The sequence below is a fragment of the Erpetoichthys calabaricus genome, chromosome 7, assembly GCF_900747795.2.
Source record: "Erpetoichthys calabaricus chromosome 7, fErpCal1.3, whole genome shotgun sequence".
Classification (NCBI taxonomy): Eukaryota; Metazoa; Chordata; class Cladistia; order Polypteriformes; family Polypteridae; genus Erpetoichthys; species Erpetoichthys calabaricus.
This window is the reverse complement of record NC_041400.2, coordinates 40,513,747-40,540,115: the sequence shown is the minus strand read 5'-3', so window position 1 is coordinate 40,540,115 and position 26,369 is coordinate 40,513,747. Positions and strand designations below refer to the sequence as shown.

General features: G+C 38.4%; 1 protein-coding gene across 2 annotated transcripts in view; it reads left to right on the top strand.

Annotated features, from left to right (window-relative positions):
- LOC114654330 (myosin-IIIb) overlaps positions 1-26,369 on the top strand; it is a 174,038-nt gene that overhangs the window by 17,636 nt on the left and 130,033 nt on the right. For both annotated transcript variants that reach the window (XM_028804811.2, XM_051929489.1), the window contains exons 2-3: positions 18,223-18,288; positions 22,420-22,550. In XM_028804811.2, the coding sequence (XP_028660644.1) occupies positions 18,223-18,288; positions 22,420-22,550 (197 nt within the window). The remainder of the gene's footprint in view (positions 1-18,222; positions 18,289-22,419; positions 22,551-26,369) is intronic.

Here is a 26,369-nt window from a genome sequence, read left to right as displayed (position 1 = left end):
ATCTGCAAGAACTGTGGAAAAAATACTTAAAAATGGATAAGACTATAGTGACTTGAGGAGCTATGTGGCAATGAGGCAAGGCATGTAATTAGATATGGGCAGTACTACTGTATTTCAGTCATGAATACACACTATACAATTCTTAGCAGCTTAGTTTTTAGTATAGCAAAACTTTCTCAGAACAATCTTTTGAAAATTCCATCTGTAATATCTTACGTAAATGCTGTCTCTCAGTATAGCTGTTACTGAACTGAATATCACAGTTTGACTGTTGCGCTGTTGAGGAAGGTAACTATGATGACATATTCCTAAAATATTTTACGGGCTACAGAACTAAAGATGTGCTATGTAAGGAGGTAAACAATAAAATACAATACAATGCAACCTATTTTGGTTTAGCACTCTTCATGGAGTGCTGGCACAGAGCACTGTAAACAAATTTGCAGGTAAAATGCAAGCATAGATTATACTAATTAGTACATATAAAGATACATATTTGTTAAAACACACAGAAAACAAAATAGAAACTGAATAGCATAAATTGAAACCAGCAATATCTGATTAACTGTAATCAGTGCCTCCTTCTCCTCCTCCTCCAGCCAGTTGGCAACAGAGAAGATGAAAATTGTGAGGGACAAAGACATAGTCACAGTCTTGGAAAACCTGCCTACCCACTCCTGGACATTCTACAGTACAGTCTGTGCTGAGCCGTCTTATCTTTCCATCTGATGATTCCAATACTTCTGTATCTGAGATGACTTTTACATAGGAGAGCAGCTTGGCGAGAGACCAGTGGCAGCAACATCCACATCAAGGTACAATGGAACCTTGGTTAACGAACGTCTCGGAACATGTACAAATCGGTTTATGACCAAAAAGTTCGCCAAACTTTTGCATCTGTTCACGACCACACACTCTGTATATGAACAAGTTTTACTTTCGGTTTGTATGTGTTCAGTCTCTTCCTGTGCAGCAAGCAAGAGAGAGAGCGCGAGAAAGCGCCACACACACACACGAGAGAGAGAGAGACACACACACACACACAGGCGCGAGAGAGAGAGACACACACACACAGAGGCGCGTGCGAGAGAGAGACACACACACACACACGAGAGAGAGAGAGACGGACGGACGCACGCACGAGGGAGGGCTGGACGCATAAGGTAGGAAGGCAGTTAAAGAATGCACTGGGCTTGTTATTGTTTTCACTTCTGTTTACAGCAATCGGTTCGTAGCATGCATTGTTACAATGTTACTTGGTGGTTTATTAAATTACAGATTTTTTCAAATGTTCATTTTTTTCCATGTGCTTAAAACTCATTAAAAAGTGTTTTTAGCCAGCGGTTAGTAGCGCTATAGCGCGAACTATGGCAGTGTTCGTTTTCTCTGTTGTTCAAGGTTTTCTCAGTGTTATTCAATGTTTTTACATTTAGTTTACTATTACGCTGTGCATTCTATGGTTTAAAATTAACTATATTTGTGCTTAAAAACAAAAAAATATATATTTTTACATATAGTTCGTATGTCTGGAACGGATTAATTGTATTTACATACAATCCTATGGGGGAAATTGCTTCGGTTCACAACCAAATCGGGTTACGACCGGAGTTTTGGAACAAATTATGGTCGTGGACCAAGGTTCCACTGTACTAAGAAGAGAAATAGAATAGAGGAGGATTAATAAATATTTTGTTAGTTATATTTTTGTACAAATGACTATCAAACAAAGATGCAGTGTTCCGGTCAATCAGCAGCTCTAGTTAGGGTATGCTAGACTAAAGTATACAGTGAGGAACATAAGTATTTGAACACCCTGCGATTTTGCAAGTTCTCCCACTTAGAAATCATGGAGGGGTCTGAAATTCACATTGTAGGTGCATTCCCACTGTGAGAGACAGTAAGAAAAAAAAAAAAAAAACCAAAAAATTCAGGAAATCACATTGTATGATTTGTACAGAATTGATTTGTATTGCACTGCTGCACATAAGTATTTCAACACCTGAGAAAATCAGTGTTAGTGTTTGGTACAGAAGCCTTTGTTTGCAATTACAGAGGTCAAACGTTTCCCGTAGTTCTTGACCAGGTTTGCACACACTGCAACAGGGATATTGGCCCACTCCTCCACACAGATCTCTAGATCTGTCAGGTTCCGGGGCTGGCGCTGAGCAACACGGAGTTTCACCTCCCTCCAAAGATTTTCGATCTTTCGAAAACTTTCCTCTGACGGAGGGAAAGAGGTTGTTGCTCAAAATCTCACAATACATGGCCTCATTCATCCTCTCCTTAATACAGTGCAGTCGTCCTGTCCCCTTCGCAGAAAAGCACCCCCAAAGCATGTTGTTTCCAGGGATGGTGTTCTTCGGATGCAACTCCTCCTTCTTTTTACTCCAAACACGGTGAGTGAAGTTTAGACCAAAAAGTTCTATTTTGGTCTCATCTGACCACATGACTTTCTCCCATGCCTCCTCTGGATCATCCAGATGGTCATTGGCAAACTTCAGACGGGCCTGGACATGTGATGACTTGAGCAGGGGAACCTTCCGTGCAATGCGTGATTTGAAACCATGACGGCATAGTGTTCTACCAACAGTGACCTTTGACACTGTGGTCCCAGCTCTCTTCATGTCATTGACCAGCTCCTCCCGTGTAGTTCTGGGTTAATTCCTCACCTTTCTTATCATCTGTGATACCCTACGAGGTGAGATCTTGCATGGAGCCCCAGTCCGAGGGAGACTGACAGTCATCTTTACCCTCTTCCATTTTCTGACAATTGCTCCAACAGTTGAACTATTTTCACCAAGCTGCTTGGCAATTGCCCCGTAGCCCTTTCCAGCATTGTGGAGGTCCACAATTTTGTCTCTGGTGTCTTTTGACAGCTCTGTGGTCTTGCCCATGGTAGTAGTTGGAGAGTGACTGACTGTGGGGTGGAAAGGTGTCTTTAAAGATCTCAGACAGGTGCTACTAATTAAGATTACTAAGTGGAGTAGAGGTGGACTTCTTAAAGGCAGAGTAACAGGTCTTTGAGAGCCAGAATTCTTGCTGATTGCCAGGTGTTCAAATACTTATGTGCAGCAGTGCAATACAAATAAATTCTGTACAAATCATACAATGTGATTTCCTGAATTTTTTTTTTCATTCTGTCTGTCACAGTGGGAATGCACCTACAATGTGAATTTCAGACCCCTCCATGATTTCTAAGTGGGAGAAAATTGCAGGGTGTTCAAATACTTAATGTTCGTCACTGTAGTGAGTCTTCAGCCTGGATTTAAAAGCCAAGACTGAAGGGGCAACTCTTATGTTAGCAGGCGGATCACTCCACAGCTTTGGGGCCAGTCCTGTAACTAAAAGCTCTACCATCTCGAAATCTTAATGTATGCTGTTTTTGTAAGTAGTGACAAGTTCAGGTGAGTAAGCAGGGCCTTGGTCATTTAAGGCACTATATGTTAAAAGGAGAATGTTGAAACACAGTGTACTAAGCTAAGCTGTTGCTGTTTTTTGTTTCAAGAAGTCAGTGTCTACACTTCTTTAGTTTTTCTTTTTCGGAGCCGTGATGAATCTGGAATGAAATATATACTGTGTGTGTGTGTGTATATATATATATATATATATATATATATATATATAAAAGGACTGAAACACACACATGACACATTTGACTTCTGACTGGTTTTATCTTCAAGTATACTACTAGTCTATTGCTAATATAAATGTTTACCGTACTAAAACGGTACCGTTGATATGATAGCTAACTAAAAGCTGTAGTGCTGAGAGGTGAGCTGAATTTAATTTGTGGTTAGGGAATTTCTTTACAATGTAACAACACATTTGTGATCAATATTGACATGTGGCGGCTTTCAACATATCTTAAGCGCTTTTAACATGGGAAAGACACTATGTAAATTGTGCTATTATTATTATTGTTGTTGTTAATTATTATTATTAGAGTTTATAGAAAAATGATACTGTATGGTCATTCTGGACTACCTGATTTATCTGACCACCTGCATGTACAACTGAGCCACAATTTCTTTGTCTTCATTCAAAGGAGTTGCTGTTTCTAAAATCCATTTTAATATCCCATTTTCACCTTGGCATTCTAAGGTATTGAATGTAACTTGATGAGGGGGGAAAAATGAATTTAAACGATGTTCGCATAGTGCTGCAACATAGCAAAATGTGCCAAATTGAAGGAGTTTGAATACTGTTTCAAATTAAGAACAAAGAGTATGATCCTTCAGCTGTCATTTTTGAGAGAGAGAATGAAAGTAGGGAGGTAAATGTTTTAAAACATTAATCTGGTACCAAATTACGTTCACAATATCAGACATTTTCAGCTGTGAATGAAAAACTATGAACAAAAAAATGAAAGCTAAAGTAAAATAAATAGAATAAACACAAATAACATAAATAAAAATGTTTTCACCAGTGTACAAGATGTAGGCACTTTTGTCAAGCTACTAAACTTTACCTGTAGTTCAGTAAAGGTACTGCCAAAAGACCTTAAGCATAAGCTTCAATAACAACACTCTGCTCAGGTAATATAGACCTAGTGAACCTTTCTATCAGTGTTTTATTTTCAACTAGGGATTTTTCCTGTGTGAAGTGATAGGTAAATTGTTGTCAACAAAATAAAGAAACCTGAGATATAAGCCAAAATGTTTTTTACATGTGATTTTTTTTTTTATATACAAAAAGTGCAAAGATAGGCAGCAGCTCATCACAGCTGACATCAGACCATATATGAACCCTGGAATTTTGTCTTCAAGGGTCTCATTTATAAAACTGCATGAATTCCATAGAAAATGTGTGCATGCCAAAAAACAGAAAAATGCATACATCAAAAAAGCAAAATCAGAATAATAAAACCTGGTATATGCACATTCCTATGCAATCAATTTGGCTAGGTTGTTACCCAGAAACAACCATACTATGCTAATAAACCTCATAAATATGTATTCACGATGCTGCAGATGTTTATTGACTAGTAGAGCAGCTTCCCATCCGAAGCATCCAGCCACCACTAATTGCAATTGAAGAATTCTATGCTGCTTTCCTTGCTGCACAAGGCACCAGCGTCTGAGCGGGTAGTCGCTATCATCTGGCACATAGCATGACATGATTGCTATTACAATGTGTAGTGTAGACCGTATGAAACACTGAGGGTTCTGCCAGTTACCTTACCAGCAAGCCTACTGCCACGTCTGGCACTTTCAGCAAGTCGTGTGATCAACGCTGTTTTCCCTCAAAATAAATGATACACGTTGACCCAGCTAACCGAGTCACAACCTCATCTTGACATAATGGATGACTTTTGTGGTAATGGAATGTCACTGCTGATTGCATCACTCTATAGGTGCCCTTATTGCAATATAAGTGCCGTCATTTGTCATGATTCTGTTAAGAAAACCGGACAGTGATGCATATTTCCTTTTTATGTTGGCACTGTTGCAGAAAATAAGAGTCTTGAGCCATCATTATATGTGAATTTGAAACCTGGCCATCCTTTATTTGTACATATAGGTGGTGACCCCATGTACGTTTTTCAAAGCATTGTGGTAGACTGAAGAAATCTTAACAGAAAGCTTCCTTTTATCAGTTCAGTTAATTTAGATAGATATAGATCTTTATTTTCATTGTGACTTTTAGAAAGGAACAACGAAATTGAAGGTGCAGTCGACTACATAACAAGTTTCTATATATTATAATTTTCAACAATCTGCTTTAAACAAATCGTATGCTCTAGAAACACGTCTTAATTATTTAAAGTCTCAAACTAGTTAAACATATTAATTTCTGTTTATAAAAAAAGACTTCTGATATGTAAACTGCTGTCACAGAAGAAAGCACAAATTTACATGCTATACATGGTGATATTTTTAAATCTAAAATGTTCTTTTCCCTTACAGCATGTACAACCCAACCATGCAGAAACTAAATGTAGCACCTCATGAATTGTTTGCTGCAGCACAGTGGGCATGATGAAACTGAAGCCCGTTGGCCAGTTCCCTCTGTTAGATGCCAGTTGCCAGAAAGCCAACAGTTGTTAAAGCCTGCATATATGTAGCTGAATTTCATTAGTCTGTCTTTCTAATGGTGTGGCCAATTCCGCATGTAATTCCAATAGAAAGTCTCTTGAATGTCTAAATTGGCAAATAAGCCAGTCATCATCATAGACAAAGAAAAAAAATCTTACCAGTCCTTAAGCTTGTTTCCGTCATATTTGGCTATTTGCATAGTCTTCAGGTAGTATCAAACAAGCCATGTTGTGTTCAAACCATTGGGCTATAAATAGGCTATAGGGCATGAGATTTATAGCTTTCTGTATGCAGCGAGTGAATCTCGTTTGTGTTTTTACTGCAGTTTGGCTTACAATCTTTAGAAGTGACAACAGGTAATCTATATAAACTGACAAAAAAAAGCTGAAAATGTTTTTCAGTGCAAATGTGCAGCGTTGGCCATCTTAAAAGCTAACTACAACTGAGTCTGTACATCATATTCATAATTAACTTTTGAGGCTTAATATGTTTGTTACGTCACACACATTATAATAACAGCTTGGTGATATGAATTATTATACGTGTCAGTCGTTTATCTGGTTTGGCTGTATTTCCCTACTTTATCAATGTCATTATTTCTCAGTTTTTTTGCAAAATGTTGCATACGGATGGGTCAGAGATGCCGTAAATTTACGTACTTTCTCCCATCAAATTTTCTTTTATAAATACCAAGGTTTGCTCTGAAACTTCTTTACCAATATTTCAACCATCTTTTTTTGCATACACAGATTTTATAAATCTGATCCCAGGTGTGCTGCTCCATCAGTTGTGGTACATATATGTTGGACTCGGTCACAATCAATTACATCTAACCTGTGCTTATGAACAAGAGAAATTCTGTAAGGGATCATCTGTATCTTAGGGAGTTGTTATGATACCAAAATTTGAATCTTTGATACAATACTAAGAAAAGTACTGAAATTGGATACCATTTTCGATACTCAGTGCAATTAGATATGCAACTCAATAAAAAAATAAAATAATTTACAATTCTGTATGCATTAAAACTTTTACATTGCTGAAAGCAAATAATGGAAATTTTAGTCATTAACCTCCTTGGCATTAACCCCAAGTGTGACTTCTTCTTCTTTTGGCTGCTCCCGTTAGGGGTTGCCACAGCGGATCATCTTCTTCCATATCTTCCTGTCCTCTGCATCTTGTTCTGTTACACCCATCACCTGCATGTCCTCTCTCACCACATCCATAAATCTTCTCTTAGGCCTTCCTCATTTTCTCTTGCCTGGCAGCTCTATCCTTAGCATCCTTCTCCCAATATACTTGGCATCTCTCCTCTGCATATGTCCAAACCAACGCAATCTTGCCTCTCTGACTTTGTCTCCCAACCGTCCAACTTGAGCTGACCCTCTAATGTACTCATTTCTAATCCTGTCCATCCTCGTCACACCCAATGCAAATCTTAGCATCTTTAACTCTGCCACCTCCAGCTCTGTCTTGTGCTGTTCTGGTCAGTGCCACCGTCTCCAATCCACATAACATAGCTGGTCTCACTACCGTCCTGTAGACCTTCCCTTTCACTATTGCTGATATCCGTCTGTCACAAATCACTCCTGACACTCTTCTCCACCATTCCACCCTGCCTGCACTCTTTTTCACCTCTCTTCCACAATCCCATTACTCTGTACTGTTGATCCCAAGTATTTAAACTCCTCCACCTTTGCCAATTCTACTCCTTGCATCTTCACCATTCCACTGACCTCCCTCTCATTTACACACATGTATTCTGTCTTGTTCCTACTGACCTTCATTCCTCTCCTCTCCAGAGCATATCTCCACCTCTCCAGGGTCTCCTCAACCTGCTCCCTGCTATCGCTACAGATCACAATGTCATCAGCAAACATCATAGTCCATGGGGACTCCTGTCTAATCTCGTCTGTCAACCTGTCCATCACCATTGCAAATAAGAAAGGTTTCAGAGCCGATCCCTGATGTAATCACACCTCCACCTTGAATGCATCCGTCACTCCTACCGCAGCCCTCACCACTGTCACACTTCCCTCGTGCATATCCTGTACAACTCTTACATACTTATCTGCCACTCACGACTTCCTCATACAATACCACAACTCCTCTTGAGGCACCCTGTCATATGCTTTCTCCAGGTCCACAAATACACAATGCAGCTCCTTCTGGCCTTCTCTATACTTCTCCATCAACACCCTCAGAGCAAACATCGCATCTGTGGTGCTCTTTCTTGGCATGAAACCATACTGCTGCTCACTAATCATCACCTCACTTCTTAACCTAGCTTCCACTACTCTTTCCCATAACTTCATGCTGTGGCTCATCAATTTTATCCCCCTGTAGTTACTACAGTCCTGCACATCCCCCTTATCTATAATAATAAAAGGCAAAGTCCTCACTGACTGACTGACTCACTCACTCACTGACTGACTCATCACGAATTCTCCAACTTCCCGTGTAGGTGGAAGGCTGAAATTTGGCAGGCTCATTCCTTACAGCTTACTTACAAAAGTTAGGCAGGTTTCATTTCGAAATTCAAAGCGTAATGGTCATAACTGGAACATATTTTTTGTCCATACACTGTAATGGAGGAGGCGGAGTCACGTATCGCGTCATCACGCCTCCTACGTAATCACGTGAACTGAAAACAAGGAAGAGATTTACAGCACGAGTCACACGCGAGAACGAAGGTAAATAACGTTAATTTTTGACTGTCTTTTAATACTGTGTAAGCATACATATTAACACGTCCAATTAAACGTGTGCATTTACGCGGTGATTTCTCAGGCTTAAAAGCTCGCCTTTTACTAAAAAGGTAAATGCAAAACTATTTTCAATCAGTTTATTGAAACGCTCCCGTTAAGGATTGCAATAACATATTCGCGAGATAAAACAACGAAGTAGGGGGAAATGGAGGAACAGCCGCAAACAGCGAAGAGCAAAAAATTTATTAAACAATTGAGAACGGAGGGAGTTAAGCATACAATAATAATAAATAATAATTCATTACATTTATATAACGCTTTTCTCAGTACTCAAAGCGCTATCCACACAGGGAGGAACCGGGAAGCGAACCCACAATCCTCCTACAAGCATGTTCATAAGGGAAACAAAGCACGGTGTAAAACGTAAGTTTAAATTAAGTTTATAGAAACGCTCCCGCTGCGGATTGCAATAACATATTCGCGAAATAAAAGTTTAATGAGAAGACACGAGGTATAAACGAACCACACGCCGTGGCGCAACGTTAGGGGCAACAGTTTCAACCATTCTATGATCTGCTTCTCGCAACTGAAAGACGGCACATGGCGGATGTTAGCCGACTTGCTGACCGCAACGTTAGGGACTTCAACAATGGCGCTGACGCCACATCTCAGTGCCAACACTTTGCAGACTGTACTTAAAAGACACGCCCTCCTCACTGGACAGTTAAAAACACCAATCAAACTAACGATGACATCAAGTATTACCCAATCAAAACTAGGAAAGGAGGCATCTTCATAAAATGCGTGTGGGATGATTTGCATGAGACGCTGCTTTAAAAAAAAAATGATAAAAAAAATACGGGATAAATCCCGTCCAGTATTGATTCAAAACGGGACGTGCAATTTCATTCTCAAACGCGGCACGATTCCGTATTTTAAAGGACGGGTGGCAACCCTACAGTGCCAGGTAACCACCCATACAATCACATTGTGATTCAGACTAGGAATGCAATGAATGTAATTACCCCGATCTACATACAAGGCGAAAGTCTTGCAACATTCAAAGATGATGGTTTGGGATAAGTACACCATACAACATAAAAGAGCTTATGAAGCCTTGAACTGAAAAAAGCAAGATCTCAGAGATCGTAAAAAAAAAAATAGGAGGTAATGTCGTTTTACTCGCTGTAGATTTTAGTCAAACATTACCAGTTATTCCACGAGGGAGACCAGCAGATGAACTCAACGCGTGTTTAAAATCCATGCTTCTCCCACGCTCGGTTATATGTCGCGTGTTCTCGGGTAGGTGCACCAAAAAATTTATACATTTAAGCATGTAATGGGCAAACAAAAAATGAGGTATACCCGAAGGCACTGCAGTAGTACTTAATGTAACTTTACTTCTTAAATTTTAATGTTTTACTGTTTAATAATTTATACGCTTCTTATATGTTGTTCAAATTCTTTTATCAAAATACCACTGACAGCGCAATGCACGATAACATGGAGTCAATACACCATACGCATCCGCCCACGGCTGCCCTGCTGTGCGCAGATAGGAGTTGATTCTACAATAAAATAAAATAAACATAAAAAGAGTAAAACAATCATCACCCATAAACCGTGTGTGTGTGTATATATGTGTATATATATATGTTGATATGTGGATGTGTATATGTGTATATATATATATATATATGTATATATATATGTATATATATATGTAGATATGTATATATATGTGTATATGTATATGTATATATATGTTTATATGTGTGTGTGTATATTTTATATATATAAAACACAGCAACACTCATAACAATGACAACACAATTACATTGACAATCATGTTACGTTATTTTTAAAATGTTTCCTTTTTTTTTCATAACCTCTTTAACACACTACTTCTCCGCTGTGAAGCGCGGGTATTTTGCTAGTTCTTAAATATTGGCACCAGTACTCTTCTTCTCCAATCCTCAGGCATCCTCTCACTTTCCAAGATTCCATTAAACAATCTGGTTAAAAACTCCACTGCCATCTCTCCTAAACACCTCCATGCTTCCACAGGTATGTCATCTGGACTAACAGCTTTTGCATTCTTCATCCTCTTCATAGCTGTCCTAACTTCCTCCTTGCTAATCCATTGCACTTCCTGATTCACTATCTCCACATCATCCAACCCCTTTTCTCTCTCGTTCTCTTCATTCATGAGCCTCTCAAAGTACTCTTTCCATCTGCTCAACACACTTTCCTCACTTGTGAGTACGTTTCCATCTTTATCCTTTATCACCCTAACCTGCTGCACATCTTTTCCAGCTCAGCCCCTCTGTCTAGCCAATCGGTACAGGTCCTTTTCTCCCTCTTTAGTGTCCAACCTCTCATACAACTTATCATACTCTTTTTCTTTAGCCTTCGCCACCTCTCTCTTTACCTTGCGCCTTATCTCCTTGTACTCTTGTCTACTTTCTGCATCTCTCTGACTATCCTACTTCTTCTTTGCCATCCTCTTCCTCTGTATATTCTCCTGTACTTCCCCATTCCACCACCAGGTTTCCTTTTCCTCCTTCCTCTGTCCAGATGTCATGCCAAGCACCCTTCTTGCTGTCACCCTTACTACTTCTGCTGAAGTTTCCCAACTGCCTGGTAATTCTTCACTACTACCCAGTGCCTGTCTCACCTTCTCCCTAAACTCAACCTTACAGTCTTACATTTTCAGCTTCTACCATTTGATCCTTGGCTCTGCCCTCGATCTCTTTCTCTTCTTGATCTCCAACGTCATCCTACAGACCACCATCCTATGCTTCTTAACTCAACTTTCCCCTGCCACTACCTTGCAGTCTTAAATCTCCTTCAGATTAACTCTTCTGCATAGAATGTCATCTACCTGTGTGCATCTTCCTGCACTCTTGTACGACACCCTATGTTCCTCCCTCTTCTTAAAGTACATATTCACCACAGCCATATCCATCCTTTTGGCAAAATCCACTATCCTCTGACCTTCTTCATTCCTCTCCTTGACACCATACCTACCCATCAACTCCTCATCTCCTCTGTTCCCTTCACTAACCTGTCCATTGAAATCCGCTCCAATCACCACTTTCTGTCCCTTGGGTACACTGTTCATCACTTCATCCAACTCACTCCAAAAATCTTATTTCTCATCCATTGCACACCCAGCTTGCGGGGCATATGCACTAACAACATTCATCATCACACCTCCAATTTCTAGCTTCATAATCATTACTCTGTCTGACACACTTTTCACCTCCAGAACATTCTTGACATACTGTTCCTTCAGAATAACCCCTACTCCATTTCTCCTCCTATCCACACGATGATAGAACAATTTGAATCCACCTCCAATCCACCTGGCCTTACTCCCCTTCCACTTAGTCTCTTGCATGCACAATATATCAACCTTCCTTCTCTCCATCATATCGGCTAACTCTCTCCCTTTACAGTCTCTTGCATGCACAATATATCAACCTTCCTTCTCTCCATCATATCGGCTAACTCTCTCCCTTTACCAGTCACACTGCCAACATTCAAAGTTCCTACCCTCATTTTCACTCTCTTTACCTTCTTCCTCTCCTCCTGCCTCCGGGCACATCTCCCCCCTCTTCTTCTCCTTCGGCCAACAGTAGCCCAATTTCCGCCAGCACCCTGTTGACTAACAGTACTGGTGGCGGACGTTGTTAACCCGGGGCTTGACCGATCCGGTATGGAAATCTGTTTTTTTGTCCATATATTGATTTGGCAAAATTTTACACCGGATGCCCTTCCAGACGTAACCCTCCCCATTTATCCTGGTTTGGGACCGGCACAAAGAAACACACTGGTTTGTGCATCCCCTGTTGCTGGGTTAACCCCAAGTGTGACTCTGGTTCAGAATTCAGTGTAGTTAGTTAACCATAAGCTATACTCTGGGTGATGATTAATCATCTGCTTTACAGTATAAAGACTGAATAACTCTCGGGACAATATTCTTCTGCCACCTAATGGATGAAATATGTTGCAAAAAAATATTTTTTTCTATGCATTCTGCCACTCTAAGATAACATCAAAATTCATGAGGGGGCAGAGCCTTCAACAATAACATCATAGCATGTAAACGAGAGGCTATAAGGTCCATTTTAGAACAATCTGAAACTGAACCATTAGATGAATCAAACAGTAGTGATGACAATGTGAATTGGTCATCAGACATTGACAGAGATAGTGAAACAGATGCATACTGTATGACCAAATTGTCATAATATGCGTGGTGACTTCATCACAAAACCTGTGACATCATGTATAAAAAGTTTTGTAATTTCTATATGGTGTGGCCAAAATGTATGCAAATACTCTTAAGTTAAAGTCTCCAAAGAGCACTTTACTCACATCTCAATTGTTTGATTTATAATTTTAAGCCGTGAAACAGAGGGGTAAATCAAGGAAAAATGTGCCTTTGTCCCAAATATTATGGAGGGCACTGTATGTGGCAAAAAGGCAAAATGATTGTGATCAAGTGGAAGGAAAGGGTGTTGGGAGAAATGATGAAGTCGCTATGCCTTGTACTATGGTACATTAACAAGTGGTCTATTATGAGCATTGGGCACTGACATTCTACCCACTCATGTGCAAGCTACAGGAAAAAAAAATATTTTAGGAAAAGTGCTCAAAGAAACGCGCTTCTGCTGTCTCGATTATAACGTTTCGGTTGTGCTTTGGTGACTGTCTCAAAATATCTAACATGAATGTTGTGTACTATAGCTGCATCAGTAAGGCAGTGGACACTAAACACACCTTTCCACCCATCCATCCATTTTCCAACCCGCTGAATCCGAACACAGGGTCACGGGGGTCTGCTGGAGCCAATCCCAGCCAACACAGGGCACAAGGCAGGAAGCAATCCAGGGCAGGGTGCCAACCCACCGCAGGACACACACAAACACACCCACACACCAAGCACACACTAGGGCCAATTGAGAATCGCCAATCCACCTAACCTGCATGTCTTTGGAATGTGGGAGGAAACCGGAGCGCCCGGAGGAAACCCACACAGACACGGGGAGAACATGCAAACTCCACGCAGGGAGGACCCGGGAATTGAACCCAGGTCCCCAGATCTCCCAACTGCGAGGCAGCAGCGCTACCCACTGCGCCACCGTGCCGGAACACACCTTTCCTACAGCATTTATATTGATATTTTGATATTTACATGTTTCTGTTACATGTAATATATCAATGGAAAAAAAATACTGTCAGAAACTCAACATAGAGTCATGAAAAGGTTTGGGGCAGCCACCTGTATAATTGGTTTCCTGGCTGCAAAGTTGCGTAAATAAATATAGCACTGCTGTGCACAAAACCGAGTCCAAAACAGAACTAAGGGAATAGGGAAAAGGTGCAGGCTTTTAAAGGGGAAGACAGGAAGTGAGATCATAGGGGTCGGGCTCATGGAGGTCTTCAGCCATTGGTTCGAGCCCGGACGTGACATCACAGGGGCCGGAGCCGGCAAGGTCTCCTTCCATAGGCTCGGTCCTGGAAGTGACGTCGAGAGCCAGGTAGAATCTCCTGTGAATGGTCTACAGGAAAGGGAGAAAAAAAGTCAGTGCACTTTGCCACATCCCGGTATGCCTCGGAACTACCCTTACTCAAGCCCTTTAGCTGCCTCCCATGCGCACGTGTGTGACAATTGCTGCAATGAAATGTTACAAATGCCATTAAGTGTTAATTGAATAAGTATTGCAATCTTTTGTAAACAACATACATAAAAAGTAAAAAATAAAAAAAAAATGACATTTTCAAGTAAAAAGAACATTAATGTGTTTTTTGTGAACAATTGTTCAGAAAGTAACACACAGACTACTAACACATTTAAAGGCTTTGCATAAATGCACACCGTGCACATTGTATTTTTGTGTAAATAAACTGCTACTTAGGGTCTACCTGTGCAGGACTTGAATTTCTGTCAGTCAGGTAGAGTGGCTTGCTTACTTAACATGTCTCTCTCAATCCTGTTCTTTGTTCCAGCTGTTCTTGTGATTCTAGATTTGAGTCACCTCTGACTTGAGGCTTCCTTTCATGGGGACACCTTCAGCTAAAGCTTAGAGTAGGTTTTGGGACCAGGGTGAACCTGTTTTGGCTGTAGAGACACAAGGCCTAGACCCCTCAAGCAGCTGCTGGTATTTTTCCTCCCCTTATCTGCAGTAGCCCTAAAATTGACATGTCCTTCAGGTAGTTTGTGGGCGGTCTAAAAGTTGATAGGATCTAACTGTTCTCATTTGGGAACCATGTTCTACCACGAAATTAGTTGGAAAGTTAAAAATGGTGTTCTGTCCTTTCGGACTTCAAACTCAAGGGCATCATGGGAGGCTAGATACCGTATGTAGCATATATGTGGATATGGTATTCTAGCCATATTCCAACACTTCAGGGCCTTTCTTCCATGCATGTCTGATCAGGCACCCGTGGCAAAGCCTAGTTCCTATTATACTGAAAGCCTAGTTCCTGTTATACTGAAAGAATCTAATTTTGGTGCCCCTAAGTACTATACTTTTGTCCAGGTCTAGCATGTAGAATTGCATTATTTCTGTGAGTGTGGATTTTCCTGTCTTTGGTAAGCCCTCACTGGACCATCCCCTTTTTATGTGGTAAACTTTCCTCAGTGGAAATCCAGACAGAAAGTTATGTTTAGAGGTAGACTGGCCATCTTAATCATTTTATTTGCCAAAGGTTGTTCAAAGCAAATGGTTATCTCCTCCATTTAATAAAAGCAGAATTTTCTGTATCATTATATATATATATATATATATATATATATATATATATATATATATATATAAAGGAGAGTTGGGATCCAAGAGACTGTGTTTGTGGAGGGATGGAGAGTTAAGGCGGGTGTTTGAATCGCGTGATCATCTCCCCTCCCATTCACCTCATTCACTTCATTTCTCTCCGAGCTGAGCTCCGCAGCTGATGCAGTCTTGCCGATCTTTTCCCATAGTGTTTAGTCATTTCTCCTTTACTGATTTACTGTTTAGTAGACGCGGTGCTTACTGAATAGTATTTTTTCCTTTAGTGTTTCTACTTAGTGTTTCTTAGTGTTTAGTAGACGCGGTGTGCGAAAGGAGAGTTGGGATCCAAGAGACTGTGTTTGTGGAGGGATGGAGAGTTAAGGCAGGTGGGGGGAGTCACGTGATCATCTCCTCTCCCATTCACCTGATTTCATTCACTTCATTTTGCTCCGAGCTGAGCTTCGCAGCTGACGCGGTCTTGCCGTTCTTTTTCCATAGTGTTTAGTCATTTCTCCTTTACTGATTTACTGTTTAGTAGACGCGCTACTTACTGAATAGTATTTTTTCCTTTATTGTTTCTACTTAGTGTTTCTTAGTGTTTAGTAGACGCGGTGTGCCGGTGTTCCCAGTGGTGTTGTGGTTTTCTGTTACTTTCAACTTCGTTTTTGTACTTTAGTGTTTAGTAGACTTTTACTTATCTCATTTAGTGTTGTTCCCGGCGGTGTTGCCGTTTTTTACTGTTAGTGTCTACTTAGTGTTTGTGTTTAGTGTTATGGAAGGAGTGATCTTACCACTGTCAGATTTTGCAATGAATGAGTTGGTAAATAATGATTATTTATCAACAGATCACATGAGCAAATTCAACAAAATTTTAGCTGCGCATACAATTTTCCAACCTCAAGAGGTTTTGCTAATGTGGACTCCTGACATACCTATAATGCCCATTCCACAAAATGCAAAACATATTCAAATATTACCTTCTGTAACTACTGAACGAGTGACTCACTGGGTGTGTACCTATTATGATGGTGCTGTAATTCATGTCTATGACAGTTTAAACGCTGATAAAAAATTCGACCTCACCGAAGAGCAGCTTCGTTTCCTTCATGCTTTGTTTCCCTACAAACCTCCCATAGTTTATGAAGACGCACAGCAACAATTAAATCATACAGATTCTGGTGTATTCTCAATTGCATTTGCTGCGTAAATTTTTTTAGGTATTGACCCAAGTGATCAAGTTTTTACTATTTCTTCAATGCGAAATCACTTACAAATAATTTTTGTTACTCGACAATTGCTTCCATTCCCTGTGGAAAGTAGCCGACGGGCGACACCAGTTACAAGTATTCAGTGCATTCAAAGACCTGTACGAAGTACGGCCACTAACACAGTCACTCATAAAAGGGGAGATGACTCGGTGCAGGAAATGGGTATTGACACTACCTTGGAAGACATGCAATCAACGAGGCGAATAAACGGATCTCAAGAGAGGTCTTCTAGGTTGGAAAAAAAGCGCTTGGCTGCCAAACCATATATATAATATATGTGTGTGTGTGTGTATATATATATATATATATATATATATATATATATATATATATATATATATATAATACACACACACATATACATCTATACTAATAAGAGGCAAAGCCCTCACTGACTCACTCATCACTAACTCTCCAACTTCCTGTGTAGGTAGAAGGCTGAAATTTGGCAGGCTCATTCCTTACAGCTTACTTACAAAAGTTAAGCAGGTTTCATTTCGAAATTCTACACGTAACGGTCGACAACGTCCACCATGTTAAACTTTCTTATTTATGGCCCCATCTTCACGAAATCTGGTAGGCGGATTCCCTGCACTAACCAAAACCGATGTACGTACTTATTTCAGTGGTATGACACCACTGTCGGCCGCCATATTGAACTTTCCAACGGTCTTTGTTACTTAATGGGCCCATCTTCAAGAAATTTGGTACGTGGGTTCCCAAAGCTAACTGAATCCTACTTACGTACATATATACGTCCATAGCCTGCAGCTCGGTCCACACTCTGAATCCTCCAGGCACTCCTGAGTATAATCTAATTTTGAAGGTTGGGGCACCAATAATGTTACTGAGAAACTTTGTAACGGCACGAGACTTCAGGTCACATGCCTGCAAAAGAACCTAATTGAGGCAACTATTTTTACTGGCGGTGGCTCAGGGGAGAGAGTTTTTATTCCTCACATCCCCGTTATACCCTCTGATCTCCCATTTCAATTCAAATGCCTACAATTTCCAGTAAGGCTCTGTTTCGCAATGACAAATAATAAGTCTCAGAGACAGACCCTACAAAAGGTTGGCATTGATTTGAGGCAAGATTGCTTTTCACATGGCTAACTATACGTTGCATGCTCAAGAGTAAGCTCAGCGCACAGCTTGGTCATATTACAACCAGAGGGGCGAACTGACAACATGGTATACAAAGAGATCCTTAACAAATAATTATTGGTATATTTTCCCTCAGTTTATTATTTAAAATTTTAAAGCAGTACTTCGCCACTGCGAAGCGCGGGTATTTTGCTAGTATTTTATATATTAGGAACTGAATTTTTCATGGTAGAATGTTTGCAGACTACGGATTTTACTTGGTTTGTTTTGCTTTGTCCTTTATTTAAAATGGCACTACTAAAAGGATTTTTGTTTTTCATTTCAGACATACATTGGCGACATTCTGATTGCTGTTAATCCTTTTAAATATCTTCCTCTATATGAAAAAACAGTAAGTAGGCCTTTTTTTTTAATCTTTCATTATGGAAACCGATTTTCAATATATCAATTCCATTTATTGTATGATGCTGTTTAACTGTTGTGCAAAATAAGTATTTAACACTAGAATCCTTGAAGCTTATGATTTTTTTTTTTCATTGTCCCCAACCTCTTTAAATTTTTCTGACATAAACCAAGAAGCTCATAGCTCCTTATTACTGCTCTAATAGCCTGCTTTTGTTTTGCAGATGTGTGGTTTAGAAGAACACAGCCTGCTACATCCCCCACCCCATGTTACTTTTCCTCACACACCGACATTCATATCAATATGTCATTTGAACAGTTTTTTTTTATTCAGTTTTTTTTCTTGAACAAAACTTAATTTTAATTATTTTTTTATTCAGTTTTAGATAGATAGATAGATGGATAGATACTTTATTAATCCCCAAGGGGAAATTCACATACTCTAGCAGCAGCATACTGATAAAAACAATATTAATTAAAGAGTGATTAAAAACACAGTGCAAGTTAAAAAGTGCAAGGTGGAGAGGGCGAGGCAGGTATAACAGTCAATAACATTGTATAATGTTACTGTTTACCCCCCCCCCCCTTTTATTCTTGGATTCTTTAATAAAAAATCATTCAAATTGCATGTGAATGTCCATGTGTGAGGAAAAGTAACGTCCACCATAGACCGTGGTGTCTTGTTTGCTCAACAAGACACCAAAAAGAAATGATTGAGCTTTGTTTTGTATGTCTGCTTTTATACCTTCAAGCTAACTTTTACAAGTACCATAAATTTACACCAGCTGTTAACAGACTCAAATCAAATATACAGTGTTATGTAAATGTTTGGGCACCCCTCTGAGATTGAATGATAATTTGCTCATAAGTGAAGATCGCAGCAATATGCCATTTTTTTACTAGAGAAATGTAGACAAGGGGATGTTTATAAGACCAAAATTCTCAGTGTAGCATTATTGAGTTGTATGAAATAAAATAAAATGTAAAATTGGGATGTGCAACGGTTTGGGCACCCTTTTAATTGCATTAATTTGAATACCTGTAGTCATTTAATGCTGACAGGTTGCAGCACAAAATTGCTTTGATTAGCTAATTAGATGTTAAACTACAAAGACAGATGCAACCAATCATGAAAAAGGTTATTTAATATAGGTAATTGCTAGTTGTGCTTGTCCTTGGTTCTCTCTTAGACAGTGGCAACATGAGAACCTCTAAAGAACTCCCTACTGACCTACAAACAAAGATAATTCATCATTATGAATTAGGAGAAGGGAACAAGAAAGTATCACAAAGGTTTGGACTGTCTGTCTCCATAGTCAGAAATGTAGTTAGAATGGAAGACCACAGGAGCAGTCCTTGTGAAAGAAAGATGTAGTAGGCCAAGAAAACATATCTGAAAGGCACAGCCGAAGGCTGGTTAGAATGGTCACAGACAAACCACAGACCACCGCCAGAGAGCTACAAGAACATCTGGATGCTGGTGGTGTCATTGTACATCGTTCCACAGTCCAGCACACTTTGCACCAGGAACAGCTTGATGGAAGGGTGATGCGCAAAAAACCTTTTATGAGTACTTGCCACAAGAGTCGCATGAGGTATGCAAAAGCACATCTGGACAAGCCAGAAACATTTTGGATAATAACACTGTGGACAGATGAGACTAAGATAGTTATTTGGTCACAACCAGAGGTGCTATGCATGACAAAAAAACACAGCATTCCAGTAGAAGAACTTGCTGCCTACTATAACATTCGGTGGAGGGTCCTTCATGTTATGGGGCTGTGTGGCTAGCACAGGTACTGGAAACCTTGTTAAAGTTGAGGGCCGCATGAATTCCTCCCAGTATCAGTAGATTCTTGACAAGAATGTTCAAGAGTCAGGCACGGTTAATTATTGTAGCGGGATCTACCGCTCTCCTATACACGGACACAGCAATCATGCAGGGTTGTGACCAGGTTAGAGGCCAAGGAATACTGTGCCCTTGCATTTATAATGTTCCTTGCATCACCCATCTACGGCAGGCACTTATAGAGCAACTGCGATCTTTATGGCAAACTGCTACAGCTCTGGGAGCCTGCGGTTGCTTCGGGACAGTCTTCCGCGTGTCGTACCGTTGGGGCGTGGCGGGGAGATGCTGGTCCCAAACGATAAGCATTTTAAAAAATTTTGTGTCCAGGTGTAGTGACTCTTCAGGCAAAGCAACTGTAATTGTATAGGTTCCTCGTTAAGTCGCAAAAAAAAAGATAAAGATTCCAGTGAGCCAACAGATAGCAGTGATTCCTTTAGAGTGAAAGTCGTCCTACACAATAACCCTCCTCCTCCTCCTCTCCAGGTTAATTTGTTTTACATATTTTTACTTTATATTTTGTATTAATCATTTTTATATGAATATTTTTGGGTTATAGAATGAATCATCTGAGTTTCCATTATTTCTTTTGGGGAAATTTGCTTTGATAAATGAGTGCTTTGGATTACAAGCATGTTTCCGGAACGAATTATGCTCGCAAACCGAGGCACCATTGTATGTAAATAACAAAAATGATCAGAGAGCCCTTGACAGACATTTTTGCCAAATTTACTTCTGTCAAGTGCAGGGATCTAAAGATATATGGTGTATTACTATGTGGACATGTCAGGACTTCTTGCAGACAATTTGATAATTTTATTTCGTTCTTCAAACGTGGTGGTGGATTTACGAAAAAAATTAACATACAGAAAGTTTTTATTCCCATTAACTTTAATTTGAAAGTTTCCCCAGAAATACCTATAATTTCATATAACAGTGTATAAAAATATTTTTTGTTTGAAAATGTGAAATGTAAATGTACTAGAAATGATGGGAAACAGATATAACTAATGAAGACATTTTAAATTGAGTAATTTTTCTAAAGGGAATATTTATTACATTTTACTACAAGAAACAGTAAACTTAAGTTCCTGTTATTTTAGCAATGTCTAATAGGTTGAAAAAGTTTATCAAAATCCGCGCATTCATTCACTAGTAAACAGATAATAAAAAGAGAAATGTTTACAAATATCACTCAGAAAATGATTAAATTGTGTAAATCGGTTAAACATCCAATAAAAAAAAAGCCTGGAAAGCACTTCAGTATTTACAGGCCTTACTCCTGGTAAACAAATTAATTTTTGACTGTTAGAATTTTAAAGTACTGTTACTCAAGTGTCTGTATGCTTCGCTATCCAGTCATGTGATAAAGTACACCCCATGACATATTTTTTTTCTTTTTTAACATATAAGGACATTATTAAGATTTGATCTTTATTATACAGTATCTATAGGTAAAGGTGATATAACAAATATCGTGGCAGATTTACATTTTGTAGTCCATTGTATAGTTTAATTCAAGATAAATGCAGACTTTGCATGTGGAAAAGTCAGTACACCCCTACATTTATTATCACCTTAAATACATAAAATTATAAATGGGTGCATGAGATCAGGGTTTAATAATTAGAACATCATTAGAGAGAATCATAGAATAACCTGTCTTATTTGAACCACAGACTTTTACTAAAATTATAAATTGGATCACCAGATCAGGTGTTTGATTAGTACATCATTACAGAGAATGTTGGAGGAATCTTGTCTTATTTGAACCTTGGACAAGGAGCAGTTTGAAAAAATTTTCTCCCTGTTGATGCCAGTTACTTGTAGACAATTATTGGAAAGGCATACTTGCAGTTATTTCTATCAAAGTGGACAATACCAGCTATTAGAGCTATGGGTTATTTACTTTTTCCCACAGACAGAAACCACATATCTGCTCATTTTCAGTGAAGAAATGATTACACAGTAAGTTTTTTTTTCCCCCCCCAAATACATCAGCTTTATCTATAGATACTGTTCAAATGAAGATCAAATCATAATAAATTCACATATATTAATAAAGGAAAAAAAACATTTCATGGGTGTTTCCTTACTTGCTTTTTCACATGACTGTGTGTTTTTGAATCTCCTGGGCAAATTATTCTCACTATCATCAAAGAATAATTGATTGTTGCAGCCTGTGTCATGATTGTCTATAAGCTAGATTTTTGGATATTGGAAAAGTTAAGCAGGCATTTAATTTATTTCATTTTTTTTTATTTCACTTTGAAGGTATCTGACCTATATAAATGCCATGAGAAATCTTTGCTGCCCCCTCATATATTCTCTGTTGCTGATCGAGCATATCAGTCTATGTTGGGAAAGCTAGCAACAGGACCAAGAAATCAATGTATTGTTATAAGGTGAGTGCAGATGTGAAAATAATCAGTTTGAAATGATTCCTTTTGTGAAAGCTTGTTGTGTAGTTACTTAAAAATCACAGTAATGTATTTTGAAGATGGAAACCTTGTGCATAATGAATGGAAATGGCTTGCTTTAAAACGGAGGGGGTATTTCTATGTATTTAGTGTATTAAAATGTGACAGGAGTCATTCTGTGAGGTGAGGTTATATTTAAACCTATCATGCAGCGCTGTTTAGGTGAGAGTGGCCTTAAAAATGAACAGAGTGATAATTTTGACATTAGCATTGCAGTTTTAAGAACCTTCAGCTCGAGAGGCTGTCTTCTTTATTACTTCAGCAAAGGTTTCCAGTTTTTATGCCTGTGTCAGAAATGGGTGGGGAGTGAGAGGAGCAATTCATGGTTAGCTTGTGGCACTACAGGTATGTGTTTAGAAACCAGAGTATCCCAGTATGTAAAAAATATGTATTTCTTAGATGGAAAAATGCACTTATGCAGTATTATAATACACCAATATTTACATGTGTAGTAATATGAATTTATACATAGCAATACCTACAGCTTTTTGCAATTCATGTTGCATTAATTATATTATAGTCTAAGATTTAAAGTGGACATTGATAATTGCATTGTGAGTAAACAAGAAAATCATAGTCAAATTGGTCCATCCTCAGTCTAACATCTCACCTCAAAATTTAAATAAGGATGCAAACTACTGTAGTTGTAGTTTGTTGAAAGGATGCTTTTTAGATTTGCATTGGATGTAGGTGTTTTTTTGGTACAGGACAATATATAAGCCTTCACAGCTTAACAGCTTATGAAGTTCTTTTTGAACAACATCCTGTCACACTATATCTAAGTAGAGATCAGACACCCTGTAAAATGTATATAGTTTTTTTGTTAGGCTGTGCAGTAGAAAACTTGTAGGTTAAAACAAACATTTTCAAAAACACACTTATAATTTGCTGCCAAAATCTTTTTTTTTTTTTTTTTTTTTTTTTAACCTTATTCTAGCAGGTAGGCATTTGTGATAAGACTTTAAGTGAGCTGCATAATGGTAAGGTGCTGTGCTGTCTGAAGAGTTCATGCCTTTTGTTTTGTAATAATCTTTAAACATGATATGGTAATTTATTTTCAATGTTTGTATTTTTATTATAATAAGTATGTAGTTTGCCTTTTATTTATTGTAAACACATTTTTCCTCACCAGTGATTTTACTCTTTAGTTCCCCCACGGTGACTATCTAGTTATGAATTTTTATTAATTTTGATTGTCCAATCTTCATAGTTGCAAGAAGCCTACTTCTGCTTTGTCAATTTTTATGGTTTATTGTTTAAGGGTTGAGACATTTTTATAAATTTTGTAACATTATAAAGGCAAAATAAAAGAGAAAACATTTTATTAAATATTTAATTCCAACTTCATAAAATATTTAAAAGAATACATTTATATGTACTAATAATGTTAAAGAAAATGTGGAGCCATAAATCAAAAGATGATATTCCGACTGAAAAGAGTTACTGTAGGTTAGGCTTCAAGAAGAAAGTCAGTTGATTTTGTTGTTAAAATGTAAATGTATGATTCTATCTAAATTCTTAAAGGCAAACCTCAGACAGGGCCTGGATTTAAGTGGAGGGAGATCCCTCTCCGGATTTATGGCTTAGGTTGCAGATATCAGTGTGGGTTTAATAAAGAATAATATGGTAATCATGTTCTGATTTATCATACTGTGGGCACCTAGTAAATATATTAACTGCCATTTTCTGTTTGCTTCCTGAAAAATAAATACTATTTAAAATCAGCTTTAACAAAGTCAGATTCCAAGCTTTATTATATTAGTGCCGTATGAATCAGTAAATATCAAGATTATCCAGAGTGTTGTCCTTTCCAACACCTTAGTTACAAAAAAAAAAAACTCTTTAAAGTTGCTCTTTTTACAGCACACTTTGTTTGTGTTAGTACATGTAGGAATTACCAAATGGCTGATAACAGTGAATGAAAAGTAATATTTATTATTGGAGAGATTCCTTTCTCAGTGTTACCTAAGATTCTCTAGAGATGCATACTGCTATCACAGTTCTAGTAAAATATATTAATAAGTGGAAATTGAATGAAAGTTAGTTCTTTTCAAAGGTTTCTAATCTGTAAATAAAATATGGTGTCAATTTAACACAGGATATTTAAGATATAGCTGATCAAAAGGTGTACTATAGGTACATTTTCAATACAATGTCTTAGGCATGGAATGGAATTTGGTTATTTATAATATACATTCTACATCAATCTGAGAAAAACATGCCTCAGTTGATCTTAAAATTGTGCATTGTTACTCTAAATTCACTTCTTTCAAACCAACATCCTTCCATTAAGCAGTTGTCCTGTTTGAGATGCTTGCTCAGTTTGGCTGGCTGATAAGTTGTCTTACTGTGATTGAGCCAAGATTTCTGATATTCTATAAAATTTGTTTGTTTATTTCTCGGGAAGAGATAGAGGAAATGAGATATGTTCAGTAAATCAAGAGAGAGGTTTTGATGGCTTGGCTTTTCCTTAAATTGTGCTAGTTTTGAATTTATCTAGACAATTTTGTTGTATTTGTATATCTTCATCTGTTGTGTCTTAATTGTTTTGTAACATGTTAGAATAGCGGCTTGTATGTAACGTTTTATTAAGCTAGATAGCTTAGTTGGTGTTCTTCTACCTTGCTTCTGTTTTGTGCAGCTGCTTACATTTTCTTTAATGGATTTATTTAATATGGCATTTGTCTTTTTCTTATGATTTAGTGTGGTGGTTTTTTTTTGTTTTTTGGGGTGTGGGGGGGGGGGGGGGGGGGGGGGGGGGGGGGGGGGTTCTCTCTATCGCATAATGGTGAGTGGTCTACCTGAGTAATGAATGACTTATAACTGTATGTAGAATTGCCGGATCCAACCATGTGCGACTTCAAAACCACAGTTCTAATTAAAATGGTGGTACACTACATACTTAGTCCAAGTTTTTGGATTCATTTATAAAAGTCTTTGTATAGTATGTCCTAGCTAAAAAATATTTCTCTTTAGATAGATTGGAATTTTCCTAGAATTTTTGACATGGATTTTTGGTTTACACGTTAGGTATGGTGGATATTACCCCTTTTCAAAAAGAGGTTATTACCCCTTTTCATGTTTTGGTGTACTAGTTCTATCGTTAATCTCCTGGTTGATCCCATAAATTGCTTTTTGACTTGCTTCTTGTCATCTTGGCAGGATATCATTGCAGTCATCCATGCAGACAAATGATGTGGCTAAAGAGAAGATAGTGTTTGTTCAGTATCACTAAAGAAGGCATCTGACAAACCCACAGCTAGCTCACTCCATTCTAATTCTGGATTTAACAGCTGTTTCCTAATGACCACAGGAACATATATAGCACTACCAAATCCAAGTCATTACCTCAAATAAATGTAATCCACTCTACTAGCAATGTAATGTGCACTTCAACAGCATTGCATCCCAATGCTAAATCAGATCTGATATCCACAGTATGGAGTAGAACATTCATAGCCCACTTCAAACTCTTGTTTTAATACACTTAACCTATACAATGTTGTATCAGACAGAGGCAGGACCACTTAGAATTATATATAAAAAAAAACTGAGCAGCACTAGTAAACCTTTAACAGGCATGTGGTCATCAGGGTTATTAGATATTGTTACAAATCCATTAGTGATAAAAGGTTCACTATTATTAATCAGCTGTATTGCAGCCGTACATTGTTTTCAGGGCTTTTTTTCCTTTGTTGTTCTACTTTAAAATAATTCAGAGATGGCACAGTCAAAATTTTGTCC